Genomic DNA, 23,904 nt, shown 5'->3' with positions numbered 1-23,904 from the left:
GAGCTGTGTGTCCGTGAGCTGTGTGTTCGTGAGCTGTGTGTCCGTGAGCTGTGTGTCCGTGAGCTGTGTGTCTGTGAGCTGTGTGTCTGTGTCTGCGAGCTGTGTGTCTGTGAGCTGTGTGTCTGTGAGCTGTGTGTCTGTGTCCGTGAGCTGTGTGTCCGTGTGCTGTGTGTCCGTGAGCTGTGTGTCCGTGAGCTGTGTGTCCGTGAGCTGTGTGTCCGTGAGCTGTGTGTCCGTGAGCTGTGTGTCTGTGTGCTGTGGCTGTGTGCTGTGTCTATGTGTCTGTATGCTGTGTGTCTGTGAGCTGTGTCTGTGAGCTATGTGTCCGTGAGCTGTGTGTCTGTGAGCTGTGTGTCCGTGAGCTGTGTGTCCGTGAGCTGTGTGTCTGTGTGCTGTGTGTCTGAGTGCTGTGTGTCTGAGTGCTGTGTGTCTGTGAGCTGTGTGTCTGTGAGCTGTGTGTCCGTGTGCTGTGTGTCCGTGTGCTGTGTGTCTGAGTGCTGTGTGTCCGTGTGCTGTGTGTCTGAGTGCTGTGTGTCTGAGTGCTGTGTGTCTGTGTGCTGTGTGTCTGTGAGCTGTGTGTCTGTGAGCTGTGTGTCCGTGTGCTGTGTGTCCGTGTGCTGTGTGTCCGTGTGCTGTGTGTCTGAGTGCTGTGTGTCTGTGTGCTGTGTGTCTGTGTGCTGTGTGTCTGTGTGCTGTGTGTCTGTGTGCTGTGTGTCTGTGAGCTGTGTGTCCGTGTGCTGTGTGTCCGTGTGCTGTGTGTCCGTGTGCTGTGTGTCCGTGTGCTGTGTGTCCGTGAGCTGTGTGTCCGTGTGCTGTGTGTCCGTGTGCTGTGTGTCCGTGTGCTGTGTGTCCGTGTGCTGTGTGTCCGTGTGCTGTGTGTCCGTGTGCTGTGTGTCCGTGTGCTGTGTGTCCGTGTGCTGTGTGTCTGAGTGCTGTGTGTCTGTGTGCTATGTGTCTGTGAGCTGTGTGTCTGTGTGCTGTGTGTCCGTGAGCTGTGTGTCTGTGTGCTGTGTGTCCGTGAGCTGTGTGTCTGAGTGCTATGTGTCTGTGTGCTGTGTGTCTGTGTGCTGTGTGTCTGTGTGCTGTGTGTCCGTGAGCTGTGTGTCCGTGAGCTGTGTGTCTGTGAGCTGTGTGTCAGTGTGCTGTGTGTCTGTGTGCTGTGTGTCTGTGAGCTGTGTGTCTGTGAGCTGTGTGTCTGTGAGCTGTGTGTCTGTGAGCTGTGTGTCTGAGTGCTGTGTGTCTGAGTGCTGTGTGTCTGTGTGCTGTGTGTCTGTGTGCTGTGTGTCTGTGAGCTGTGTGTCTGTGAGATGTGTGTCTGTGAGCTGTGTGTCTGTGTCTGCGAGCTGTGTGTCCGTGAGCTGTGTGTTCGTGAGCTGTGTGTCCGTGAGCTGTGTGTCCGTGAGCTGTGTGTCTGTGAGCTGTGTGTCTGTGTCTGCGAGCTGTGTGTCTGTGAGCTGTGTGTCTGTGAGCTGTGTGTCTGTGTCCGTGAGCTGTGTGTCCGTGTGCTGTGTGTCCGTGAGCTGTGTGTCCGTGAGCTGTGTGTCCGTGAGCTGTGTGTCCGTGAGCTGTGTGTCCGTGAGCTGTGTGTCTGTGTGCTGTGGCTGTGTGCTGTGTCTATGTGTCTGTATGCTGTGTGTCTGTGAGCTGTGTCTGTGAGCTATGTGTCTGTGAGCTGTGTGTCTGTGAGCTGTGTGTCCGTGAGCTGTGTGTCCGTGAGCTGTGTGTCCGTGAGCTGTGTGTCTGTGTGCTGTGGCTGTGTGCTGTGTCTATGTGTCTGTATGCTGTGTGTCTGTGAGCTGTGTCTGTGAGCTATGTGTCCGTGAGCTGTGTGTCTGTGAGCTGTGTGTCCGTGAGCTGTGTGTCTGTGTGCTGTGGCTGTGTGCTGTGTCTATGTGTCTGTATGCTGTGTGTCTGTGAGCTGTGTCTGTGAGCTATGTGTCTGTGAGCTGTGTGTCTGTGAGCTGTGTGTCCGTGAGCTGTGTGTCCGTGAGCTGTGTGTCTGTGTGCTGTGGCTGTGTGCTGTGTCTATGTGTCTGTATGCTGTGTGTCTGTGAGCTGTGTCTGTGAGCTATGTGTCTGTGAGCTGTGTGTCTGTGAGCTGTGTCTGTGAGCTGTGTGTCTGTGAGCTGTGTGTCTGTGTCTGTGAGCTGTGTGTCTGTGAGCTGTGTGTCTGAGAGCTGTGTGTCCGTGAGCTGTGTGTCTGTGCTGTGTGTCTGTGAGCTGTGTGTCCGTGAGCTGTGTGTCTGTGTGCTGTGGCTGTGTGCTGTGTCTATGTGTCTGTATGCTGTGTGTCTGTGAGCTGTGTCTGTGAGCTGTGTGTCTGTGAGCTGTGTGTCCGTGAGCTGTGTGTCCGTGAGCTGTGTGTCTGTGAGCTGTGTGTCTGTGAGCTGTGTGTCCGTGAGCTGTGTGTCCGTGAGCTGTGTGTCCGTGAGTTGTGTGTCTGTGTGCTGTGTCTATGTGTCTGTATGCTGTGTGTCCGTGAGCTGTGTGTCCGTGAGCTGTGTGTCTGTGAGCTGTGTCTGTGAGCTGTGTGTCTGTGAGCTGTGTGTCCGTGAGCTGTGTGTCCGTGAGCTGTGTGTCTGTGTGCTGTGTGTCTGTGAGCTGTGTGTCCGTGAGCTGTGTGTCCGTGAGCTGTGTGTCCGTGAGCTGTGTGTCTGTGTGCTGTGGCTGTGTGCTGGGTCTATGTGTCTGTATGCTGTGTGTCTGTGAGCTGTCTGTGTCTGTGAGCTGTGAGTCTGTGAGCTGTGTGTCTGTGTGCTGTGTGTCCGTGAGCTGTGTGTCCGTGAGTTGTGTGTCTGTGTGCTGTGTCTATGTGTCTGTGAGCTGTGTGTCTGTGTGCTGTGTGTCTGTGAGCTGTGTGTCCGTGAGCTGTGTGTCCGTGAGCTGTGTGTCTGTGTGCTGTGTCTGTGTGCTGTGTCTATGTGTCTGTATGCTGTGTGTCTGTGAGCTGTGTCTGTGAGCTGTGTGTCTGTGTCTGTGAGCTGTGAGTCTGTGAGCTGTGTGTCTGTGAGCTGTGTGTCTGTGTGCTGTGTGTCTGTGTGCTGTGTGTCTGTGTGCTGTGTGTCTGTGTGCTGTGTCCATGTGTCTGTGAGCTGTGTGTCTGTGAGCTGTGTGTCTGTGTCCGTGAGCTGTGTGTCTCTGTCCGTGAGCTGTGTGTCCGTGAGCTGTGTGCTGTGTCTATGTGTCTGTATGCTGTGTGTCTGTGAGCTGTGTGTCACTGTGCTGTTTGTCTGTGAGCTGTGTGTCTGTGAGCTATGTGTCTGTGAGCTGTGTGTCTGTGTGCTGCGTGTCTGTGTGCTGTGTGTCTGTGTGCTGCGTGTCTGTGTGCTGCGTGTCCGTGTGCTGCGTGTCCGTGTGCTGCGTGTCCGTGAGCTGTGTGTCCGTGAGCTGTGTATCTGTGAGCTGTGTGTCTGTGTGCTGTGTCTATGTGTCTGTATGCTGTGTGTCTGTGAGCTGTGTCTGTGAGCTGTGTGTCTGTGTCTGTGAGCTGTGTGTCTGTGTCTGTGAGCTGTGTGTCTGTGTGCAGTGTATGTGAGCTGTGTGTCTGTTAGCTGTGTGTCTGTGTCTGTGAGCTGTGTGTCCGTGAGCTGTGTGTCCGTGAGCTGTGTGTCCATGAGTTGTGTGTCTGTGTGCTGTGTCTATGTGTCTGTATGCTGTGTGTCTGTGAGCTGTGTCTGTGAGCTGTGTGTCTGTGAGCTGTGTGTCCGTGAGCTGTGTGTCCGTGAGCTGTGTGTCCGTGAGCTGTGTGTCCGTGAGCTGTGTGTCCGTGAGCTGTGTGTCTGTGTGCTGTGGCTGTGTGCTGTGTCTATGTGTCTGTATGCTGTGTGTCTGTGAGCTGTCTGTGTCTGTGAGCTGTGAGTCTGTGAGCTGTGTGTCTGTGTGCTGTGTGTCCGTGAGCTGTGTGTCCGTGAGTTGTGTGTCTGTGTGCTGTGTCTATGTGTCTGTGAGCTGTGTGTCTGTGTGCTGTGTGTCTGTGAGCTGTGTGTCCGTGAGCTGTGTGTCTGTGTGCTGTGTCTGTGTGCTGTGTCTATGTGTCTGTATGCTGTGTGTCTGTGAGCTGTGTCTGTGAGCTGTGTGTCTGTGTCTGTGAGCTGTGAGTCTGTGAGCTGTGTGTCTGTGAGCTGTGTGTCTGTGTGCTGTGTGTCTGTGTGCTGTGTGTCTGTGTGCTGTGTGTCTGTGTGCTGTGTCCATGTGTCTGTGAGCTGTGTGTCTGTGAGCTGTGTGTCTGTGTCCGTGAGCTGTGTGTCTGTGTCCGTGAGCTGTGTGTCCGTGAGCTGTGTGCTGTGTCTATGTGTCTGTATGCTGTGTGTCTGTGTGCTGTGTGTCTGTGAGCTGTGTGTCTGTGAGCTGAGTGTCTGTGAGCTGAGTGTCTGTGTCTGTGAGCTGTGTGTATGTGTCTGTGAGCTGTGTGTCTGTGAGCTGTGTGTCTGTGAGCTGTGTGTCCGTGAGCTGTGTGTCCGTGAGCTGTGTGTCCGTGAGCTGTGTGTCCGTGAGCTGTGTGTCTGTGTCCGTGAGCTGTGTGTCCGTGTGCTGTGTGTCCGTGAGCTGTGTGTCCGTGAGCTGTGTGTCCGTGAGCTGTGTGTCTGTGAGCTGTGTGTCCGTGAGCTGTGTGTCCGTGAGCTGTGTGTCCGTGAGCTGTGTGTCTGTGTGCTGTGTGTCTGTGTGCTGTGGCTGTGTGCTGTGTCTATGTGTCTGTATGCTGTGTGTCTGTGAGCTGTGTCTGTGAGCTGTGTGTCTGTGTGCTGTGTGTCTGTGTGCTGTGTGTCTGTGTGCTGTGGCTGTGTGCTGTGTCTATGTGTCTGTATGCTGTGTGTCTGTGAGCTGTGTCTGTGAGCTGTGTGTCTGTGAGCTGTGTGTCTGTGAGCTGTGTGTCCGTGTGCTGTGTGTCCGTGTGCTGTGTGTCCGTGAGCTGTGTGTCTGTGAGCTGTGTGTCCGTGTGCTGTGTGTCCGTGTGCTGTGTGTCTGTGAGCTGTGTGTCTGTGTGCTGTGTGTCCGTGTGCTGTGTGTCTGAGTGCTGTGTGTCTGAGTGCTGTGTGTCTGTGAGCTGTGTGACTGTGTGCTGTGTGTCTGTGAGCTGTGTGTCTGTGTGCTGTGTGTCTGTGAGCTGTGTGTCTGTGTGCTGTGTGTCCGTGTGCTGTGTGTCCGTGTGCTGTGTGTCCGTGTGCTGTGTGTCTGTGTGCTGTGTGTCTGAGTGCTGTGTGTCTGTGTGCTGTGTGTCCGTGTGCTGTGTGTCCGTGTGCTGTGTGTCCGTGAGCTGTGTGTCCGTGTGCTGTGTGTCCGTGTGCTGTGTGTCTGAGTGCTGTGTGTCTGTGTGCTGTGTGTCCGTGTGCTGTGTGTCCGTGTGCTGTGTGTCTGTGAGCTGTGTGTCCGTGTGCTGTGTGTCCGTGTGCTGTGTGTCCGTGTGCTGTGTGTCTGTGAGCTGTGTGTCCGTGTGCTGTGTGTCTGTGTGCTGTGTGTCTGAGTGCTGTGTGTCTGTGTGCTGTGTGTCCGTGTGCTGTGTGTCCGTGTGCTGTGTGTCTGTGAGCTGTGTGTCTGTGTGCTGTGTGTCTGAGTGCTGTGTGTCTGTGTGCTGTGTGTCTGTGAGCTGTGTGTCTGAGTGCTGTGTGTCTGTGAGCTGTGTGTCCGTGTGCTGTGTGTCTGTGAGCTGTGTGTCTGAGTGCTGTGTGTCTGAGTGCTGTGTGTCTGTGTGCTGTGTGTCTGTGAGCTGTGTGTCCGTGAGCTGAGTGTCTGTGAGCTGTGTGTCCGTGAGCTGTGTGTCTGTGAGCTGTGTGTCCGTGTGCTGTGTGTCTGAGTGCTGTGTGTCCGTGTGCTGTGTGTCCGTGTGCTGTGTGTCCGTGTGCTGTGTGTCCGTGTGCTGTGTGTCTGAGTGCTGTGTGTCTGTGTGCTGTGTGTCTGTGAGCTGTGTGTCTGAGTGCTGTGTGTCCGTGAGCTGTGTGTCTGAGTGCTGTGTGTCCGTGTGCTGTGTGTCTGTGTGCTGTGTGTCTGTGTGCTGTGTGTCTGTGAGCTGTGTGTCTGTGTGCTGTGTGTCTGTGAGCTGTGTCTGTGAGCTGTGTGTCTGTGAGCTGTGTCTGTGAGCTGTGTGTCTGTGAGCTGTGTGTCTGTGAGCTGTGTGTCTGTGTCTGTGAGCTGTGTGTCTGTGAGCTGTGTGTCTGAGAGCTGTGTGTCCGTGAGCTGTGTGTCTGTGCTGTGTGTCTGTGAGCTGTGTGTCCGTGAGCTGTGTGTCTGTGTGCTGTGGCTGTGTGCTGTGTCTATGTGTCTGTATGCTGTGTGTCTGTGAGCTGTGTCTGTGAGCTGTGTGTCTGTGAGCTGTGTGTCCGTGAGCTGTGTGTCCGTGAGCTGTGTGTCCGTGAGCTGTGTGTCCGTGAGCTGTGTGTCCGTGAGTTGTGTGTCTGTGTGCTGTGTCTATGTGTCTGTATGCTGTGTGTCCGTGAGCTGTGTGTCCGTGAGCTGTGTGTCTGTGAGCTGTGTCTGTGAGCTGTGTGTCTGTGAGCTGTGTGTCCGTGAGCTGTGTGTCCGTGAGCTGTGTGTCCGTGAGCTGTGTGTCCGTGAGCTGTGTGTCTGTGTGCTGTGGCTGTGTGCTGTGTCTATGTGTCTGTATGCTGTGTGTCTGTGAGCTGTCTGTGTCTGTGAGCTGTGAGTCTGTGAGCTGTGTGTCTGTGTGCTGTGTGTCCGTGAGCTGTGTGTCCGTGAGTTGTGTGTCTGTGTGCTGTGTCTATGTGTCTGTGAGCTGTGTGTCTGTGTGCTGTGTGTCTGTGAGCTGTGTGTCCGTGAGCTGTGTGTCCGTGAGCTGTGTGTCTGTGTGCTGTGTCTGTGTGCTGTGTCTATGTGTCTGTATGCTGTGTGTCTGTGAGCTGTGTCTGTGAGCTGTGTGTCTGTGTCTGTGAGCTGTGAGTCTGTGAGCTGTGTGTCTGTGAGCTGTGTGTCTGTGTGCTGTGTGTCTGTGTGCTGTGTGTCTGTGTGCTGTGTCCATGTGTCTGTGAGCTGTGTGTCTGTGAGCTGTGTGTCTGTGTCCGTGAGCTGTGTGTCTGTGTCCGTGAGCTGTGTGTCCGTGAGCTGTGTGCTGTGTCTATGTGTCTGTATGCTGTGTGTCTGTGAGCTGTGTGTCACTGTGCTGTTTGTCTGTGAGCTGTGTGTCTGTGAGCTATGTGTCTGTGAGCTGTGTGTCTGTGTGCTGCGTGTCTGTGTGCTGCGTGTCTGTGTGCTGCGTGTCTGTGTGCTGCGTGTCCGTGTGCTGCGTGTCCGTGTGCTGCGTGTCCGTGAGCTGTGTGTCCGTGAGCTGTGTGTCCATGAGTTGTGTGTCTGTGTGCTGTGTCTATGTGTCTGTATGCTGTGTGTCTGTGAGCTGTGTCTGTGAGCTGTGTGTCTGTGTCTGTGAGCTGTGTGTCTGTGTCTGTGAGCTGTGTGTCTGTGTGCAGCGTATGTGAGCTGTGTGTCTGTTAGCTGTGTGTCTGTGTCTGTGAGCTGTGTGTCCGTGAGCTGTGTGTCCGTGAGCTGTGTGTCCATGAGTTGTGTGTCTGTGTGCTGTGTCTATGTGTCTGTATGCTGTGTGTCCGTGAGCTGTGTGTCCGTGAGCTGTGTGTCTGTGAGCTGTGTCTGTGAGCTGTGTGTCTGTGAGCTGTGTGTCCGTGAGCTGTGTGTCCGTGAGCTGTGTGTCCGTGAGCTGTGTGTCCGTGAGCTGTGTGTCCGTGAGCTGTGTGTCCGTGAGCTGTGTGTCTGTGTGCTGTGGCTGTGTGCTGTGTCTATGTGTCTGTATGCTGTGTGTCTGTGAGCTGTCTGTGTCTGTGAGCTGTGAGTCTGTGAGCTGTGTGTCCGTGAGCTGTGTGTCCGTGAGCTGTGTGTCCGTGAGTTGTGTGTCTGTGTGCTGTGTCTATGTGTCTGTGAGCTGTGTGTCTGTGTGCTGTGTGTCTGTGAGCTGTGTGTCCGTGTGCTGCGTGTCCGTGTGCTGCGTGTCCGTGAGCTGTGTGTCCGTGAGCTGTGTATCTGTGTGCTGTGTCTGTGTGCTGTGTCTATGTGTCTGTATGCTGTGTGTCTGTGAGCTGTGTCTGTGAGCTGTGTGTCTGTGTCTGTGAGCTGTGAGTCTGTGAGCTGTGTGTCTGTGAGCTGTGTGTCTGTGTGCTGTGTGTCTGTGTGCTGTGTGTCTGTGTGCTGTGAGTCTGTGAGCTGTGTGTCCGTGAGCTGTGTGTCCGTGAGCTGTGTGTCCGTGAGTTGTGTGTCTGTGTGCTGTGTCTATGTGTCTGTGAGCTGTGTGTCTGTGTGCTGTGTGTCTGTGAGCTGTGTGTCCGTGTGCTGCGTGTCCGTGTGCTGCGTGTCCGTGAGCTGTGTGTCCGTGAGCTGTGTGTCTGTGTGCTGTGTCTGTGTGCTGTGTCTATGTGTCTGTATGCTGTGTGTCTGTGAGCTGTGTCTGTGAGCTGTGTGTCTGTGTCTGTGAGCTGTGAGTCTGTGAGCTGTGTGTCTGTGAGCTGTGTGTCTGTGTGCTGTGTGTCTGTGTGCTGTGTGTCTGTGTGCTGTGTGTCTGTGTGCTGTGTCCATGTGTCTGTGAGCTGTGTGTCTGTGAGCTGTGTGTCTGTGTCCGTGAGCTGTGTGTCCGTGAGCTGTGTGCTGTGTCTATGTGTCTGTATGCTGTGTGTCTGTGTGCTGTGTGTCTGTGAGCTGTGTGTCTGTGAGCTGAGTGTCTGTGAGCTGTGTGTCTGTGTCTGTGAGCTGTGTGTATGTGTCTGTGAGCTGTGTGTCTGTGAGCTGTGTGTCTGTGAGCTGTGTGTCTGTGAGCTGTGTGTCCGTGAGCTGTGTGTCCGTGAGCTGTGTGTCCGTGAGCTGTGTGTCCGTGAGCTGTGTGTCCGTGAGCTGTGTGTCTGTGTCCGTGAGCTGTGTGTCCGTGTGCTGTGTGTCCGTGAGCTGTGTGTCCGTGAGCTGTGTGTCCGTGAGCTGTGTGTCTGTGAGCTGTGTGTCCGTGAGCTGTGTGTCCGTGAGCTGTGTGTCCGTGAGCTGTGTGTCTGTGTGCTGTGTGTCTGTGTGCTGTGGCTGTGTGCTGTGTCTATGTGTCTGTATGCTGTGTGTCTGTGAGCTGTGTCTGTGAGCTGTGTGTCTGTGAGCTGTGTGTCTGTGTGCTGTGTGTCTGTGTGCTGTGGCTGTGTGCTGTGTCTATGTGTCTGTATGCTGTGTGTCTGTGAGCTGTGTCTGTGAGCTATGTGTCTGTGAGCTGTGTGTCTGTGAGCTGTGTGTCCGTGTGCTGTGTGTCCGTGTGCTGTGTGTCCGTGAGCTGTGTGTCTGTGAGCTGTGTGTCTGTGAGCTGTGTGTCTGAGTGCTGTGTGTCTGTGAGCTGTGTGTCTGTGTGCTGTGTGTCTGTGAGCTGTGTGTCTGTGTGCTGTGTGTCTGTGAGCTGTGTGTCTGTGTGCTGTGTGTCTGTGAGCTGTGTGTCTGTGTGCTGTGTGTCCGTGTGCTGTGTGTCCGTGTGCTGTGTGTCCGTGTGCTGTGTGTCCGTGAGCTGTGTGTCTGTGTGCTGTGTGTCTGTGAGCTGTGTGTCTGTGAGCTGTGTGTCTGAGTGCTGTGTGTCCGTGTGCTGTGTGTCCGTGTGCTGTGTGTCCGTGTGCTGTGTGTCCGTGTGCTGTGTGTCCGTGAGCTGTGTGTCTGAGTGCTGTGTGTCCGTGTGCTGTGTGTCCGTGAGCTGTGTGTCTGAGTGCTGTGTGTCTGTGAGCTGTGTGTCTGAGTGCTGTGTGTCTGTGTGCTGTGTGTCTGTGAGCTGTGTGTCTGTGTGCTGTGTGTCTGTGAGCTGTGTGTCTGTGTGCTGTGTGTCTGTGTGCTGTGTGTCTGTGAGCTGTGTGTCCGTGAGCTGAGTGTCTGTGAGCTGTGTGTCCGTGAGCTGTGTGTCTGTGAGCTGTGTGTCCGTGTGCTGTGTGTCTGAGTGCTGTGTGTCTGTGTGCTGTGTGTCTGTGAGCTGTGTGTCTGTGTGCTGTGTGTCTGTGTGCTGTGTGTCTGTGAGCTGTGTGTCCGTGAGCTGAGTGTCTGTGAGCTGTGTGTCCGTGAGCTGTGTGTCTGTGAGCTGTGTGTCCGTGAGCTGTGTGTCTGAGTGCTGTGTGTCCGTGTGCTGTGTGTCTGTGTGCTGTGTGTCTGTGTGCTGTGTGTCTGTGAGCTGTGTGTCTGTGTGCTGTGTGTCCGTGTGCTGTGTGTCTGTGTGCTGTGTGTCTGTGTGCTGTGTGTCTGTGAGCTGTGTGTCTGTGTGCTGTGTGTCCGTGTGCTGTGTGTCTGTGAGCTGTGTGTCTGTGTGCTGTGTGTCCGTGTGCTGTGTGTCTGAGTGCTGTGTGTCCGTGTGCTGTGTGTCTGTGTGCTGTGTGTCCATGTGCTGTGTGTCTGAGTGCTGTGTGTCTGAGTGCTGTGTGTCTGTGTGCTGTGTGTCTGTGAGCTGTGTGTCCGTGAGCTGAGTGTCTGTGAGCTGTGTGTCCGTGAGCTGTGTGTCTGTGAGCTGTGTGTCCGAGTGCTGTGTGTCTGTGTGCTGTGTGTCCGAGTGCTGTGTGTCTGTGTGCTGTGTGTCTGAGTGCTGTGTGTCTGAGTGCTGTGTGTCTGTGTGCTGTGTGTCTGAGTGCTGTGTGTCTGAGTGCTGTGTGTCCGTGTGCTGTGTGTCTGTGTGCTGTGTGTCTGAGTGCTGTGTGTCTGAGTGCTGTGTGTCCGTGTGCTGTGTGTCCGTGTGCTGTGTGTCCGTGTGCTGTGTGTCTGAGTGCTGTGTGTCTGTGTGCTGTGTGTCTGTGTGCTGTGTGTCTGTGTGCTGTGTGTCTGTGTGCTATGTGTCTGTGAGCTGTGTGTCTGAGTGCTGTGTGTCCGTGTGCTGTGTGTCTGAGTGCTGTGTGTCTGAGTGCTGTGTGTCTGAGTGCTGTGTGTCTGTGTGCTATGTGTCTGTGAGCTGTGTGTCTGTGTGCTGTGTGTCTGTGTGCTGTGTGTCTGTGAGCTGTGTGTCTGTGTGCTGTGTGTCTGAGTGCTGTGTGTCTGTGAGCTGTGTGTCCGTGTGCTGTGTGTCCGTGTGCTGTGTGTCCGTGTGCTGTGTGTCCGTGTGCTGTGTGTCTGAGTGCTGTGTGTCTGTGTGCTGTGTGTCTGTGAGCTGTGTGTCTGTGTGCTGTGTGTCTGTGAGCTGTGTGTCCGTGTGCTGTGTGTCTGTGTGCTGTGTGTCTGTGAGCTGTGTGTCTGTGAGCTGTGTGTCTGTGAGCTGTGTGTCTGAGTGCTGTGTGTCTGTGTGCTGTGTGTCTGTGTGCTGTGTGTCTGTGTGCTGTGTGTCCGTGTGCTGTGTGTCCGTGTGCTGTGTGTCTGAGTGCTGTGTGTCTGAGTGCTGTGTGTCTGTGTGCTGTGTGTCTGTGAGCTGTGTGTCTGTGAGCTGTGTGTCCGTGTGCTGTGTGTCCGTGTGCTGTGTGTCCGTGTGCTGTGTGTCCGTGTGCTGTGTGTCTGTGTGCTGTGTGCTGTGTGTCTGAGTGCTGTGTGTCTGAGTGCTATGTGTCTGTGAGCTGTGTGTCTGTGTGCTGTGTGTCTGTGTGCTGTGTGTCTGTGTGCTGTGTGTCTGAGTGCTGTGTGTCTGAGTGCTGTGTGTCTGAGTGCTGTGTGTCTGTGTGCTATGTGTCTGTGAGCTGTGTGTCTGTGTGCTGTGTGTCTGTGTGCTGTGTGTCCGTGAGCTGTGTGTCCGTGAGCTGTGTGTCTGTGAGCTGTGTGTCTGTGTGCTGTGTGTCTGTGTGCTGTGTGTCTGTGAGCTGTGTGTCTGTGAGCTGTGTGTCTGTGAGCTGTGTGTCTGAGTGCTGTGTGTCTGAGTGCTGTGTGTCTGTGTGCTGTGTGTCTGTGAGCTGTGTGTCTGTGAGCTGTGTGTCTGTGAGCTGTGTGTCTGTGTCTGCGAGCTGTGTGTCCGTGAGCTGTGTGTCCGTGAGCTGTGTGTCCGTGAGCTGTGTGTCCGTGAGCTGTGTGTCTGTGAGCTGTGTGTCTGTGTCTGCGAGCTGTGTGTCTGTGAGCTGTGTGTCTGTGTCCGTGAGCTGTGTGTCCGTGTGCTGTGTGTCCGTGAGCTGTGTGTCCGTGAGCTGTGTGTCCGTGAGCTGTTTGTCCGTGAGCTGTGTGTCTGTGTGCTGTGGCTGTGTGCTGTGTCTATGTGTCTGTATGCTGTGTGTCTGTGAGCTGTGTCTGTGAGCTATATGTCTGTGAGCTGTGTGTCTGTGAGCTGTGTGTCCGTGAGCTGTGTGTCCGTGAGCTGTGTGTCCGTGAGCTGTGTGTCTGTGTGCTGTGGCTGTGTGCTGTGTCTATGTGTCTGTATGCTGTGTGTCTGTGAGCTGTGTCTGTGAGCTATGTGTCCGTGAGCTGTGTGTCTGTGAGCTGTGTGTCCGTGAGCTGTGTGTCTGTGTGCTGTGGCTGTGTGCTGTGTCTATGTGTCTGTATGCTGTGTGTCTGTGAGCTGTGTGTCTGTGAGCTATGTGTCTGTGAGCTGTGTGTCTGTGAGCTGTGTGTCTGTGTGCTGTGGCTGTGTGCTGTGTCTATGTGTCTGTATGCTGTGTGTCTGTGAGCTGTGTCTGTGAGCTATGTGTCTGTGAGCTGTGTGTCTGTGAGCTGTGTCTGTGAGCTGTGTGTCTGTGAGCTGTGTGTCTGTGAGCTGTGTGTCTGTGTCTGTGAGCTGTGTGTCTGTGAGCTGTGTCTGAGAGCTGTGTGTCCGTGAGCTGTGTGTCTGTGTGCTGTGTGTCTGTGAGCTGTGTGTCCGTGAGCTGTGTGTCCGTGAGCTGTGTGTCCGTGAGCTGTGTGTCTGTGTGCTGTGGCTGTGTGCTGTGTCTATGTGTCTGTATGCTGTGTGTCTGTGAGCTGTGTGTCTGTGAGCTGTGTGTCCGTGAGCTGTGTGTCCGTGAGCTGTGTGTCCGTGAGCTGTGTGTCCGTGAGCTGTGTGTCCGTGAGCTGTGTGTCTGTGTGCTGTGGCTGTGTGCTGTGTCTATGTGTCTGTATGCTGTGTGTCTGTGAGCTGTGTCTGTGAGCTGTGTGTCTGTGAGCTGTGTGTCCGTGAGCTGTGTGTCCGTGAGCTGTGTGTCCGTGAGCTGTGTGTCCGTGAGCTGTGTGTCCGTGAGTTGTGTGTCTGTGTGCTGTGTCTATGTGTCTGTATGCTGTGTGTCCGTGAGCTGTGTGTCCGTGAGCTGTGTGTCTGTGAGCTGTGTCTGTGAGCTGTGTGTCTGTGAGCTGTGTGTCCGTGAGCTGTGTGTCCGTGAGCTGTGTGTCCGTGAGCTGTGTGTCCGTGAGCTGTGTGTCTGTGTGCTGTGGCTGTGTGCTGTGTCTATGTGTCTGTGTGCTGTGTGTCTGTGAGCTGTCTGTGTCTGTGAGCTGTGAGTCTGTGAGCTGTGTGTCTGTGTGCTGTGTGTCCGTGAGCTGTGTGTCCGTGAGTTGTGTGTCTGTGTGCTGTGTCTATGTGTCTGTGAGCTGTGTGTCTGTGTGCTGTGTGTCTGTGAGCTGTGTGTCCGTGAGCTGTGTGTCTGTGTGCTGTGTCTGTGTGCTGTGTCTATGTGTCTGTATGCTGTGTGTCTGTGAGCTGTGTCTGTGAGCTGTGTGTCTGTGTCTGTGAGCTGTGAGTCTGTGAGCTGTGTGTCTGTGAGCTGTGTGTCTGTGTGCTGTGTGTCTGTGTGCTGTGTGTCTGTGTGCTGTGTCCATGTGTCTGTGAGCTGTGTGTCTGTGAGCTGTGTGTCTGTGTCCGTGAGCTGTGTGTCCGTGAGCTGTGTGCTGTGTCTATGTGTCTGTATGCTGTGTGTCTGTGAGCTGTGTGTCACTGTGCTGTTTGTCTGTGAGCTGTGTGTCTGTGAGCTATGTGTCTGTGAGCTGTGTGTCTGTGTGCTGCGTGTCTGTGTGCTGCGTGTCTGTGTGCTGCGTGTCTGTGTGCTGCGTGTCCGTGTGCTGCGTGTCCGTGAGCTGTGTGTCCGTGAGCTGTGTATCTGTGAGCTGTGTGTCTGTGTGCTGTGTCTATGTGTCTGTATGCTGTGTGTCTGTGAGCTGTGTCTGTGAGCTGTGTGTCTGTGTCTGTGAGCTGTGTGTCTGTGTCTGTGAGCTGTGTGTCTGTGTGCAGTGTATGTGAGCTGTGTGTCTGTTAGCTGTGTGTCTGTGTCTGTGAGCTGTGTGTCTGTGAGCTGCGTGTCCATGAGCTGTGTGTCTGTGAGCTGTGTCTATGTGTCTGTCTGCTGTGTGTCTGTGAGCTGTGTCTGTGTCTGTGAGCTGTTTCTGTGTCTGTGAGCTGTGTCCATGTGTCTGTGAGCTGTGTGTCTGTGAGCTGTGTGTCCGTGAGCTGTGTGTCCGTGTGCTGTGTGTCTGTGAGCTGTGTGTCCGTGAGCTGTGTGTCCGTGTGCTGTGTGTCTGTGAGCTGTGTGTCCGTGAGCTGTGTGTCCGTGTGCTGTGTGTCTGTGAGCTGTGTGTCTGTGAGCTGTGTGTCCGTGAGCTGTGTGTCCGTGAGCTGTGTGTCCGTGAGCTGTGTGTCCGTGAGCTGTGTGTCCGTGAGCTGTGTGTCCGTGAGCTGTGTGTCCGTGAGCTGTGTGTCCGTGAGCTGTGTGTCCGTGAGCTGTGTGTCTGTGTGCTGTGTGTCCGTGAGCTGTGTGTCCGTGAGCTGTGTGTCTGTGTGCTGTGTGTCCGTGAGCTGTCTGTCTGTGTGCTGCGTGTCTGTGAGCTGTGTGTCCGTGTGCTGTGTGTCTGTGAGCTGTGTGTCCGTGAGCTGTCTGTCTGTGAGCTCTGTGTCCGTGAGCTGTGTGTCTGTGTCTGTGAGCTGTCTGTCCGTGAGCTGTGTGTCCGTGAGCTGTGTGTCCGTGTGCTGCGTGTCTGTGAGCTGTGTGTCCGTGTGCTGTGTGTCTGTGAGCTGTGTGTCCGCGAGCTGTCTGTCTGTGAGCTCTGTGTCCGTGAGCTGTGTGTCTGTGTCTGTGAGCTGTCTGTCCGTGAGCTGTGTGTCCGTGAGCTGTGTGTCCGTGTGCTGTGTGTCTGTGAGCTGTGTGTCTGTGAGCTGTGTGTCCGTGAGCTGTGTGTCCGTGAGCTGTGTGTCCGTGAGCTGTGTGTCCGTGAGCTGTGTGTCCGTGAGCTGTGTGTCCGTGAGCTGTGTGTCCGTGAGCTGTGTGTCCGTGAGCTGTGTGTCCGTGAGCTGTGTGTCCGTGAGCTGTGTGTCCGTGAGCTGTGTGTCCGTGAGCTGTGTGTCTGTGTGCTGTGTGTCCGTGAGCTGTCTGTCTGTGTGCTGCGTGTCTGTGAGCTGTGTGTCCGTGTGCTGTGTGTCTGTGAGCTGTGTGTCCGTGAGCTGTCTGTCTGTGAGCTCTGTGTCCGTGAGCTGTGTGTCTGTGTCTGTGAGCTGTCTGTCCGTGAGCTGTGTGTCCGTGAGCTGTGTGTCCGTGTGCTGCGTGTCTGTGAGCTGTGTGTCCGTGTGCTGTGTGTCTGTGAGCTGTGTGTCCGCGAGCTGTCTGTCTGTGAGCTCTGTGTCCGTGAGCTGTGTGTCTGTGTCTGTGAGCTGTCTGTCCGTGAGCTGTGTGTCCGTGAGCTGTGTGTCCGTGTGCTGTGTGTCCGTGAGCTGTGTGTCCGTGTGCTGTGTGTCCGTGAGCTGTGTGTCCGTGAGCTGTGTGTCCGTGTGCTGTGTGTCTGTGAGCTGTGTGTCCGTGAGCTGTGTGTCCGTGTGCTGTGTGTCCGTGTGCTGTGTGTCCGTGAGCTGTGTGTCCGTGAGCTGTGTGTCCGTGTGCTGTGTGTCCGTGAGCTGTGTGTCCGTGAGCTGTGTGTCCGTGAGCTGTGTGTCTGTGAGCTGTGTGTCTGTGAGCTGTGTGTCCGTGAGCTGTGTGTCCGTGTGCTGTGTGTCCGTGAGCTGTGTGTCCGTGAGCTGTGTGTCCGTGAGCTGTGTGTCCGTGTGCTGTGTGTCCGTGAGCTGTGTGTCCGTGTGCTGTGTGTCCGTGAGCTGTGTGTCTGTGTGCTGTGTGTCCGTGAGCTGTGTGTCCGTGAGCTGTGAGTCCGTGAGCTGTGTGTCTGTCTGCTGTGTGTCCGTGAGCTGTGTGTCTGTGAGCTGTGTGTCTGTGTGCTGTGTGTCCGTGAGCTGTGTGTCTGTGAGCTGTGTGTCTGTGTGCTGTGTGTCCGTGAGCTGTGTGTCTGTGAGCTGTGTGTCCGTGAGCTGTGTGTCCGTGAGCTGTGTGTCCGTGAGCTGTGTGTCCGTGAGCTGTGTGTCCGTGAGCTGTGTGTCTGTGTCCGTGAGCTGTGTGTCCGCGAGCTGCGTGTCCGTATGCATGTGTCCGTGTGCTGTGTGTCCGTGTGCTGTGTGTCCGTGAGCTGTGTGCTGTGTCTATGTGTCTGTGAGCTGTGTGTCTGTGAGCTGTGTGTCCGTGTGCTGTGTGTCCATGAGCTGTGTGCTGTGTCTATGTGTCTGTGAGCTGTCTGTCCGTGAGCTGTGTCTCTCTGAGCTGTGTCTGTGAGCTGTGTGTCTGTGTGTCTTTGAGCTGTGTATCTGTGAGCTGTGTGTCCGTGTGCTGTGTGTCTGTGTGTCTTTGAGCTGTGTATCTGTGAGCTGTGTGTCCGTGTGCTGTGTGTCTGTGTGTCTTTGAGCTGTGTATCTGTGAGCTGTGTGTCCGTGAGCTGTGTGTCCGTGAGCTGTGTGTCCGTGAGCTGTGTGTGTCCGTGAGCTGTGTGTCCGTGAGCTGTGTCTATGTGTCTGTGAGCTGTGTGTCTGTGTCTGTGAGCTGTGCGTCTGTGAGCTGTGTGTCTGTGTGTCTGTGTGCTGTGTGTCTGTGAGCTGTGTGCCTGTGTGCTGTGTGTCTGTGTGCTGTGTGTCTGTGTGCTGTGTGTCTGTGTGCTGTGTGTCCTTGAGCTGTGTGTCTGTGTGCTGTGTCCATGTGTCTGTGAGCTGTGTGTCTGTGAGCTGTGTGTCCTTGAGCTGTGTGTCTGTGAGCTGTGTGCTGTGTCCATGTGTCTGTGTCTGTGAGCTGTGTGTCCGTGAGCTGTGTGTCCGTGAGGTGTGTGTCCGTGAGCTGTGTGACCGTGAGCTGTGTGTCCGTGAGCTGTGTGTCCGTGAGCTGTGTGCTGTGTCTGTGTGTCTGTATGCTGTGTGTCTGTGAGCTGTGTGTCAGTGTGCTGTGTGTCTGTGAGCTGTGTGTCCGTGTGCTGTGTGTCTGTGTGCTGTGTCTATTTGTCTGTGTGCTGTTTCTGTGTGTCTGTGTCCGTGAGCTGTGTCTGTGTGCTGTGTCTTTGCGCTGTGTCTGTACGTGTGTGCTGTGTCTGTTTCTGTGTGTCTGTGTGCTGTGTGTCTGTGTCTGTGTGTCTATGTCCGTGTGCTGTGTCTGTGTGCTTTGTGTCTGATGCTGTGTCTGAGTGTGTGCTGTGTCTGTGTGCCAGTGTCTGAGTCTGTGTGCTGTGTGTCTGTGTCCATGTGCTGTGTCTGTGTGTGTGTGTCTGTGTGCTATGTGTGTGTGTGTCTGTATGTGTGTCTGTGTGCTGTGTGTGTGCCTGTGTATCTGTGTGCTATGTGCTGTGTCTGTGTATCTATGTGTCTGTGTGTCTGTGTGTGCTGTGCCTGTGTGCTGTGTGGCTGTGTGTGTGCCTGTGTATCTGTGTGTGTTTGTGTGCTGTGCCTGTGTGCTGTGTGTGCCTGTGTATCTATGTGTCTGTGTGTGCTGTGCCTGTGTGCTGTGTGTGCTGTGTGTGTGCCTGTGTATCTATGTGTCTGTGTGTGCTGTGCCTGTGTGCTGTGTGTGTGCCTGTGTATCTATGTGTCTGTGTGTGCTGTGCCTGTGTGCTGTGTGTGTGCCTGTGTATCTATGTGTCTGTGTGTCTGTGTGTGCTGTGCCTGTGTGCTGTGTGTGCTGTGTGTGTGCCTGTATATCTATGTGTCTGTGTGTCTGTGTGTGCTGTGCCTGTGTGCTGTGTGTGTGCCTGTGTATCTATGTGTCTGTGTGTGCTGTGCCTGTGTGCTGTGTGTGTGTCTGTGTATCTATGTATCTATGTGTCTGTGTGTCTGTGTGTGCTGTGCCTGTGTGCTGTGTGTGCTGTGTGTGTGCCTGTATATCTATGTGTCTGTGTGTGCTGTGCCTGTGTGCTGTGTGTGTGCCTGTGTATCTATGTGTCTGTGTGTCTGTGTGTGCTGTGTGTGTGCCTGTATATCTATGTGTCTGTGTGTCTGTGTGTGCTGTGCCTGTGTGCTGTGTGTGTGCCTGTGTATCTATGTGTCTGTGTGTGCTGTGCCTGTGTGCTGTGTGTGCTGTGTATGTGCCTGTGTATCTATGTGTCTGTGTGTCTGTGTGTGCTGTGCCTGTGTATCTATGTGTCTGTGTGTGCTGTGCCTGTGTATCTATGTGTCTGTGTGTGCTGTGCCTGTGTGCTGTGTGGCTGTGTGTGTGCCTGTGTATCTATGTGTCTGTGTGTGCTGTGCCTGTGTGCTGTGTGCTGTGTGTGTGCCTGTGTATCTATGTGTCTGTGTGTGCTGTGCCTGTGTGTCTGTGTGTGCTGTGCCTGTGTGCTGTGTGTGCTGTGTGTGTGCCTGTGTGTCTGTGTGTGCTGTGCCTGTGTGCTGTGTGTGTGCCTGTGTATCTATGTGTCTGTGTGTGCTGTGCCTGTGTGCTGTGTGTGCTGTGTGTGTGCCTGTGTGTCTGTGTGTGCTGTGCCTGTGTGCTGTGTGTGTGCCTGTGTATCTATGTGTCTGTGTGTGCTGTGCCTGTGTGTCTGTGTGTGCTGTGCCTGTGTGCTGTGTGTGCTGTGTGTGTGCCTGTGTGTCTGTGTGTGCTGTGCCTGTGTGCTGTGTGTGTGCCTGTGTATCTATGTGTCTGTGTGTGCTGTGCCTGTGTGCTGTGTGTGCTGTGTGTGTGCCTGTGTGTCTGTGTGTGCTGTGCCTGTGTGCTGTGTGTGTGCCTGTGTATCTATGTGTCTGTGTGTGCTGTGCCTGTGTGCTGTGTGTGTGCCTGTGTATCTATGTGTCTGTGTGTGCTGTGCCTGTGTGCTGTGTGTGTGCCTGTGTATCTATGTGTCTGTGTGTGCTGTGCCTGTGTGCTGTGTGTGTGCCTGTGTATCTATGTGTCTGTGTGTGCTGTGCCTGTGTGTCTGTGTGTGCTGTGCCTGTGTGCTGTGTGGCTGTGTGCTAGCCCACAATGCCCTTATGGAGGGGATTCCAGGATTGTGACCCAGCGACTGTGAAGGAACAGTGGTTTATTTCCAAGTCAGGATGGTGAGGGGCTTGGAGGGGAACTTGCAGGGGGTGGTGTTCCCATATAACTACTGCCCTTGTCCTTCCAGATGGAAGTGGTCGTAGGTGTGGAAGGTGTTGTGTGAGGATGTTTGGTGAATTTCTGCAGCGCATCTTGTAGATGGTACACACTGCTGTTACTGAGTGTCGGTGTTGGAGGGAGGGGGTGTTTGTGGATGTGCTGCCGATCCAGCAGCTGCTTTGTCCTGGATGGTGCCAAGCCTCTTGAGTCTTGTTGGAACTGACTTGATCCAGACAAGTGGGGTATATTCCATCACAGGCCTGACTTGTGCCTCGTGGATGGGGGACAGGCTTTGGGGGAGGGGTGTTGGGATTGTTCACAGCTGACAATCAACATTCTCTCAACGCAGTGCAGCTTCCACCCTGGAGTCGTCTCCCCTCCACACAGACACACGCCCACACAGAGACACAGACACACACCCACACAGACACACGCCCACACAGACACACGCCCACACAGATACACCCCCCCCACACAGACATATACACAGACACCTACACAGATACACACATACACACCCAACCCCACACTCTCATCCCCCCCCCCCCCCCACACACACACACACACACACACACACACACACACACAGCTGTAGATGCTGGGTCACCGTGCCAGTTTCAGTTTCTCCGGATACTGCTGCAGACAGACCTCAGAGACCCACCCAGCGACTGAAGCAATTAGAAGGATCGCAGACAGCACTGTGTTTCTGACTGTTGTGATTACTGTAACTAATCACCCGTTTGGGAAGAACAGTATCATCTGAGAGGTCAGTTGTGAGGTTTCCAGTCTGCACTGATCTTCCGAACTGTGCAGAAACGGCTCAAAGAGTGCTCATTAAACAAACTTTGTTCACAGGGACCTCTCGTGTGCAGGGGACAGGAACCTACCCAGGCTTTACAACTAAAACATCGTGGGGACAATGGGTCCCTGACACAATGTCCAGGGCAATGCCTCAACCAGAGTCTACTTGTCAACCAATCAGCAGCAGTTACTTGTATGATCCAAATTGTTATACCCTTTGGAATTTGGCATTCTTGCTGGTGTCCTGATGAATGCAGGATGCAAACCTGCTGCTTTTCAATATCTCCCAAGTTCTGTCCTTCCAAGAGACAAACATTCAAACATGAAAAATCAGCTGACAACATGAAACAAGGCAGGATAATCAGTCAATAAGGACCTATTCCAGCTCTTTCATTACATTATGGGATGTGATTCCTCTAGGATCCCGCTAATCTCTAGCGAATGCATTATTCACTTGCTCCAAGCTGAGTGGTTTGGGGAGTTTTTGGGGGGTAATCTTTCTGAATAGGGGTTTACCGTCTCTGAGTGACTGACCTGTGGCACAGGGCTCCCTCCACGTTCTGCTTGCAGGTACACTCTCCGTTGGCCGGATCACAGTCACCAATACTGCCTTCAGGATGACACCCACACTTTCTGAAAAGAGACCACTTTTACTGGGTGCCATTGACAGACTGACCGCTCTGGGGTATCCCGTTCCCACGGAACATTCCCTCCCCATTATGTTCCCGTTAACACGAGGTGCTCTGGTCTAGAACACTCCCCCGCCAAATTAAGACTGGGCTGCAGCATATGGTGAGGGTGGGGAAGGGGCAGTGGGGCCAACTCAATGGGCTCTTTCAAAGAGCTGACGCAAGCATGATGGGCCAAATGGCCTCTTTCTGCACAGGGGGAGGGGAGATGACCATGGACTGTACCACTGAATATTGGGGGTGGGGAGAGAGAAAAAAAACCATGGACTGTACTACTGAAGGTGGGGAGGGGGAACAGATGGATTGTACCACTGAAGGTTTGGGGGGAGAGATAATCATGGACTGTACCACTGAAGGGAGGGGGGAAGGAGGAGGGCTGCAGGCTCTGGACTGTACCATTCAAGGTGGGGGAAGGGGAGATCACCAAAGACTGTACCACTGAAGGGGGGTGGAAATAACATGGATTGTACCATTCAAGGTGGGAAAAGGGGAGATAACTAAGGACTGCACCACTGAAGTACAGGAGGGGAGATGACTGTGGACTGTACCATTGATGGTGTGAAAGGGGTTGGGTACATGGAAAATGGATAAGAGTTTGAAGGCAGATTGAGATGCTGTGGTTTGGAATGTCCTGCTTCAAACAGCAATGGGAAAAAAAAAACTGAACCTGGAACTTTCCAAAGGGGAACTGGATAAACTGTCAGACTGAATAATAAAAAATTGCAGTGCTCTGGGGAAAGAGTGGGAGGGAATTGGACAGCCCGTTTAAGGAATGTGGTACAGATACTTTGGGCAGAATAGGCTCCTTTTGTGCTCTCACCTTGTCCCTCACCAATAACAGGAGAAAGTGAGGACTGCAGATGCTGGAGATCAGAGCTGAAAATGTGTTGCTGGAAAAGCGCAGCAGGTCAGGCAGCATCCAGGGAACATTCCTGAAGAAGGGCTTATGCCCGAAACGTCGATTCTCCTGTTCCCTGGATGCTGCCTGACCTGCTGAGCTTTTCCAGCAACACATTTTCAGCTCTTCACCAATAACAACCACCTTACCTGCAGCCTCCCTCCGACAGAGAGTGATGGCCCTTTTGGCACTGGTCACATGTCTTCCCCGTGACAGTTCCTTTACAGACACAATCTCCATTGTGGTCACATTGTAAACTCAGTGACCCTGTGGGTGCAAGGAACACAGCGTGAGAGTTACACTCCCCAGCCCAACAAAACGTGGCACTCATTGTTCACCCTCAACAGTTACACCCTCCACACCTTCTCCACATCTATCCAGTCAAACCTTTCTAGAGAAAGAGCCTGTCAGTGCCTCGGAGATTCAAACTGCTTTTCCTTAGATGGTGATGGTGAGCACGAGGGGACATAGCTTTAAATTGAGGGGTGTTAGATATAGGACAGATGTCAGAGGTAGTTTCTTTACTCATTGAGTAGTATGGGCCTGCAACAGTACTAGACTCACCAAGTTTAAGGGCATTTAAATGCTCATTGGATAGACATAAGGATGACAATGGAATAGTGTAGGATAAATGGGCTTCAGATTGGGTTCACAGGTCAGCGCAACATTGAGGACCACGGGGCCTGTATTGCACTGTAATGTTCTATGAATGCTCATCCATATAATGGAGCGAGAGAGAGAGAGAAAAGGAGGGATTTACAATGTGCTGAGAATCCCAAACGTGAAGGTTAGTAAATTTTCCAGGAACTGAAATGGAAGGTAGAGAGACAAGCCAGCTTGAGGTGAACCTCTGCTCACATCCTCTTTGTTTCATCCATCACCCGACCTGTTCCCTTGCTTTAGAACATAGAACGTAGAACAATACAGCGCAGAACAGGCCCTTCGGCCCTCGATGTTGGGCCGACCTGTGAATTATTCTCAGCTCGTCCCCCTACACTATCCCAAACTCATCCATATGCTTATCTAAGGATTGTTTAAATCTCCCTAATGTGGCTGAGTTATGTCCTCATGTCTTTATCCAGCCTTCAATGTTCACCTCTGATTGCGAGTCCCACCCTCTCACTATCTCTGGGTATCAGTTTCCAGGATTCCCTGTTTGATTAATTAGTGACTGCCTCACGGCACCAGGGACCCGGGTTCGATTCCAGCCTCGGGTGTCTGTCTGTGTGGAATTTGCACATTCTCCCCATGTCTGCGTGGGTTTCCTCCGGGTGCTCCGGTTTCATGTGATCTCTATGGTGGGAAGCAGGCCATTCTGCCCATCAAGTCCACACCAACCCTCTGAATAGCATCCCATCCAGACCCATCCCAGCACCCCCATATTTCCCATGGCTAACCCACCTAACCTGCACATTCCCCTGGACAATTTACCCATGTCCAATTCACCTGGCCTGCACATCTTTGGACTGTGGGAGGAAACCAGTGCACCCAGAGGAAACCCACGCTGACACGGGGAGAATGTGCAAGCTCCACATGGACAGTTGCCCGAGGCTGGAATCAAACCCAGGTCCCTGGCACTGGGAGGCAGCAGTGCGAACCACTGGGTCACTGTGCTGTCCATCCCACAATCCAAAAATGTGCAGGTTTGGATGGATTGGCCAAGGGAAATGAGGGGTTATAGGGATAGGGTAGGGGGGTTTGAATGCTCTTCGGAGTGTCGGTGTAGACTGAATGGGCCGAATGGTCTTTTCCCACACTATAGGGATTCTATATTCGTGACCTTCAGGTCTGGAGAAAGGGTCTGTCAAAGCCTGGGAGCTAAATGCATCTTGATGTATCCTCCCAGCACCCAGAATTCAAACTCCAACATTCCTCCTCCCAATCCGAAATCTCTCATTGGCTCTTCCAGTTCAGGCCCACCTGGGATTGGAATATTTCAATTCCCTCCCCCGAACCCACCCGGTCCCCTTCTGGACATCTCTGGGACTGAGTTACCCGACACTCACCCACAACGCTGCAGTTACACGGCTGGCACATCTCATCAGCAGTCCTTCTGTAGAAGTTCTCCTTGCACGTCTCGCAGTGGGATCCTGCTGTGCTATCCCTGCAGTTCAGGCACTGCCCCCCATGGCCAGTCCGACGGTACAGATCCATGTTGAAGATGCACTGCTCCGATTTCCCACTGCAGTTACAGGCTGGAGAGGAGGCAGGGACTAATCAATCAGTTCGTCTCCCCACGCTCCCAATAACCGTGCTGACAAATACTTCCCATTGGTGCCAAATTCCCATGGATGAGAAAGGAGAGCCGTTTCCTGACTCTCAGCCTGAGGTGACAACA

At 53.9% G+C, this 23,904-nt stretch overlaps 1 protein-coding gene across 1 annotated transcript in view; it reads right to left on the bottom strand.

Annotated features, from left to right (window-relative positions):
* LOC122564978 (laminin subunit gamma-3-like) overlaps positions 1 to 23,904 on the bottom strand; it is a 218,008-nt gene that overhangs the window by 140,070 nt on the left and 54,034 nt on the right. The window contains exons 5-7 of the mRNA XM_087998211.1: positions 23,573 to 23,761; positions 21,716 to 21,833; positions 20,514 to 20,612 (exon numbers count right to left, since the gene is read on the bottom strand). Of these exons, the coding sequence (XP_087854337.1) occupies positions 20,514 to 20,612; positions 21,716 to 21,833; positions 23,573 to 23,761 (406 nt within the window). The remainder of the gene's footprint in view (positions 1 to 20,513; positions 20,613 to 21,715; positions 21,834 to 23,572; positions 23,762 to 23,904) is intronic.

Source organism: Chiloscyllium plagiosum, unplaced genomic scaffold (assembly GCF_037043375.1).
Source record: "Chiloscyllium plagiosum isolate Xiang-an unplaced genomic scaffold, Cpla_swu_hap1 HiC_scaffold_21, whole genome shotgun sequence".
Lineage (NCBI taxonomy): Eukaryota > Metazoa > Chordata > Chondrichthyes > Orectolobiformes > Hemiscylliidae > Chiloscyllium > Chiloscyllium plagiosum.
Note: the sequence above shows the minus strand (reverse complement) of the source record. Positions and strands in the feature narration are given on the sequence as shown.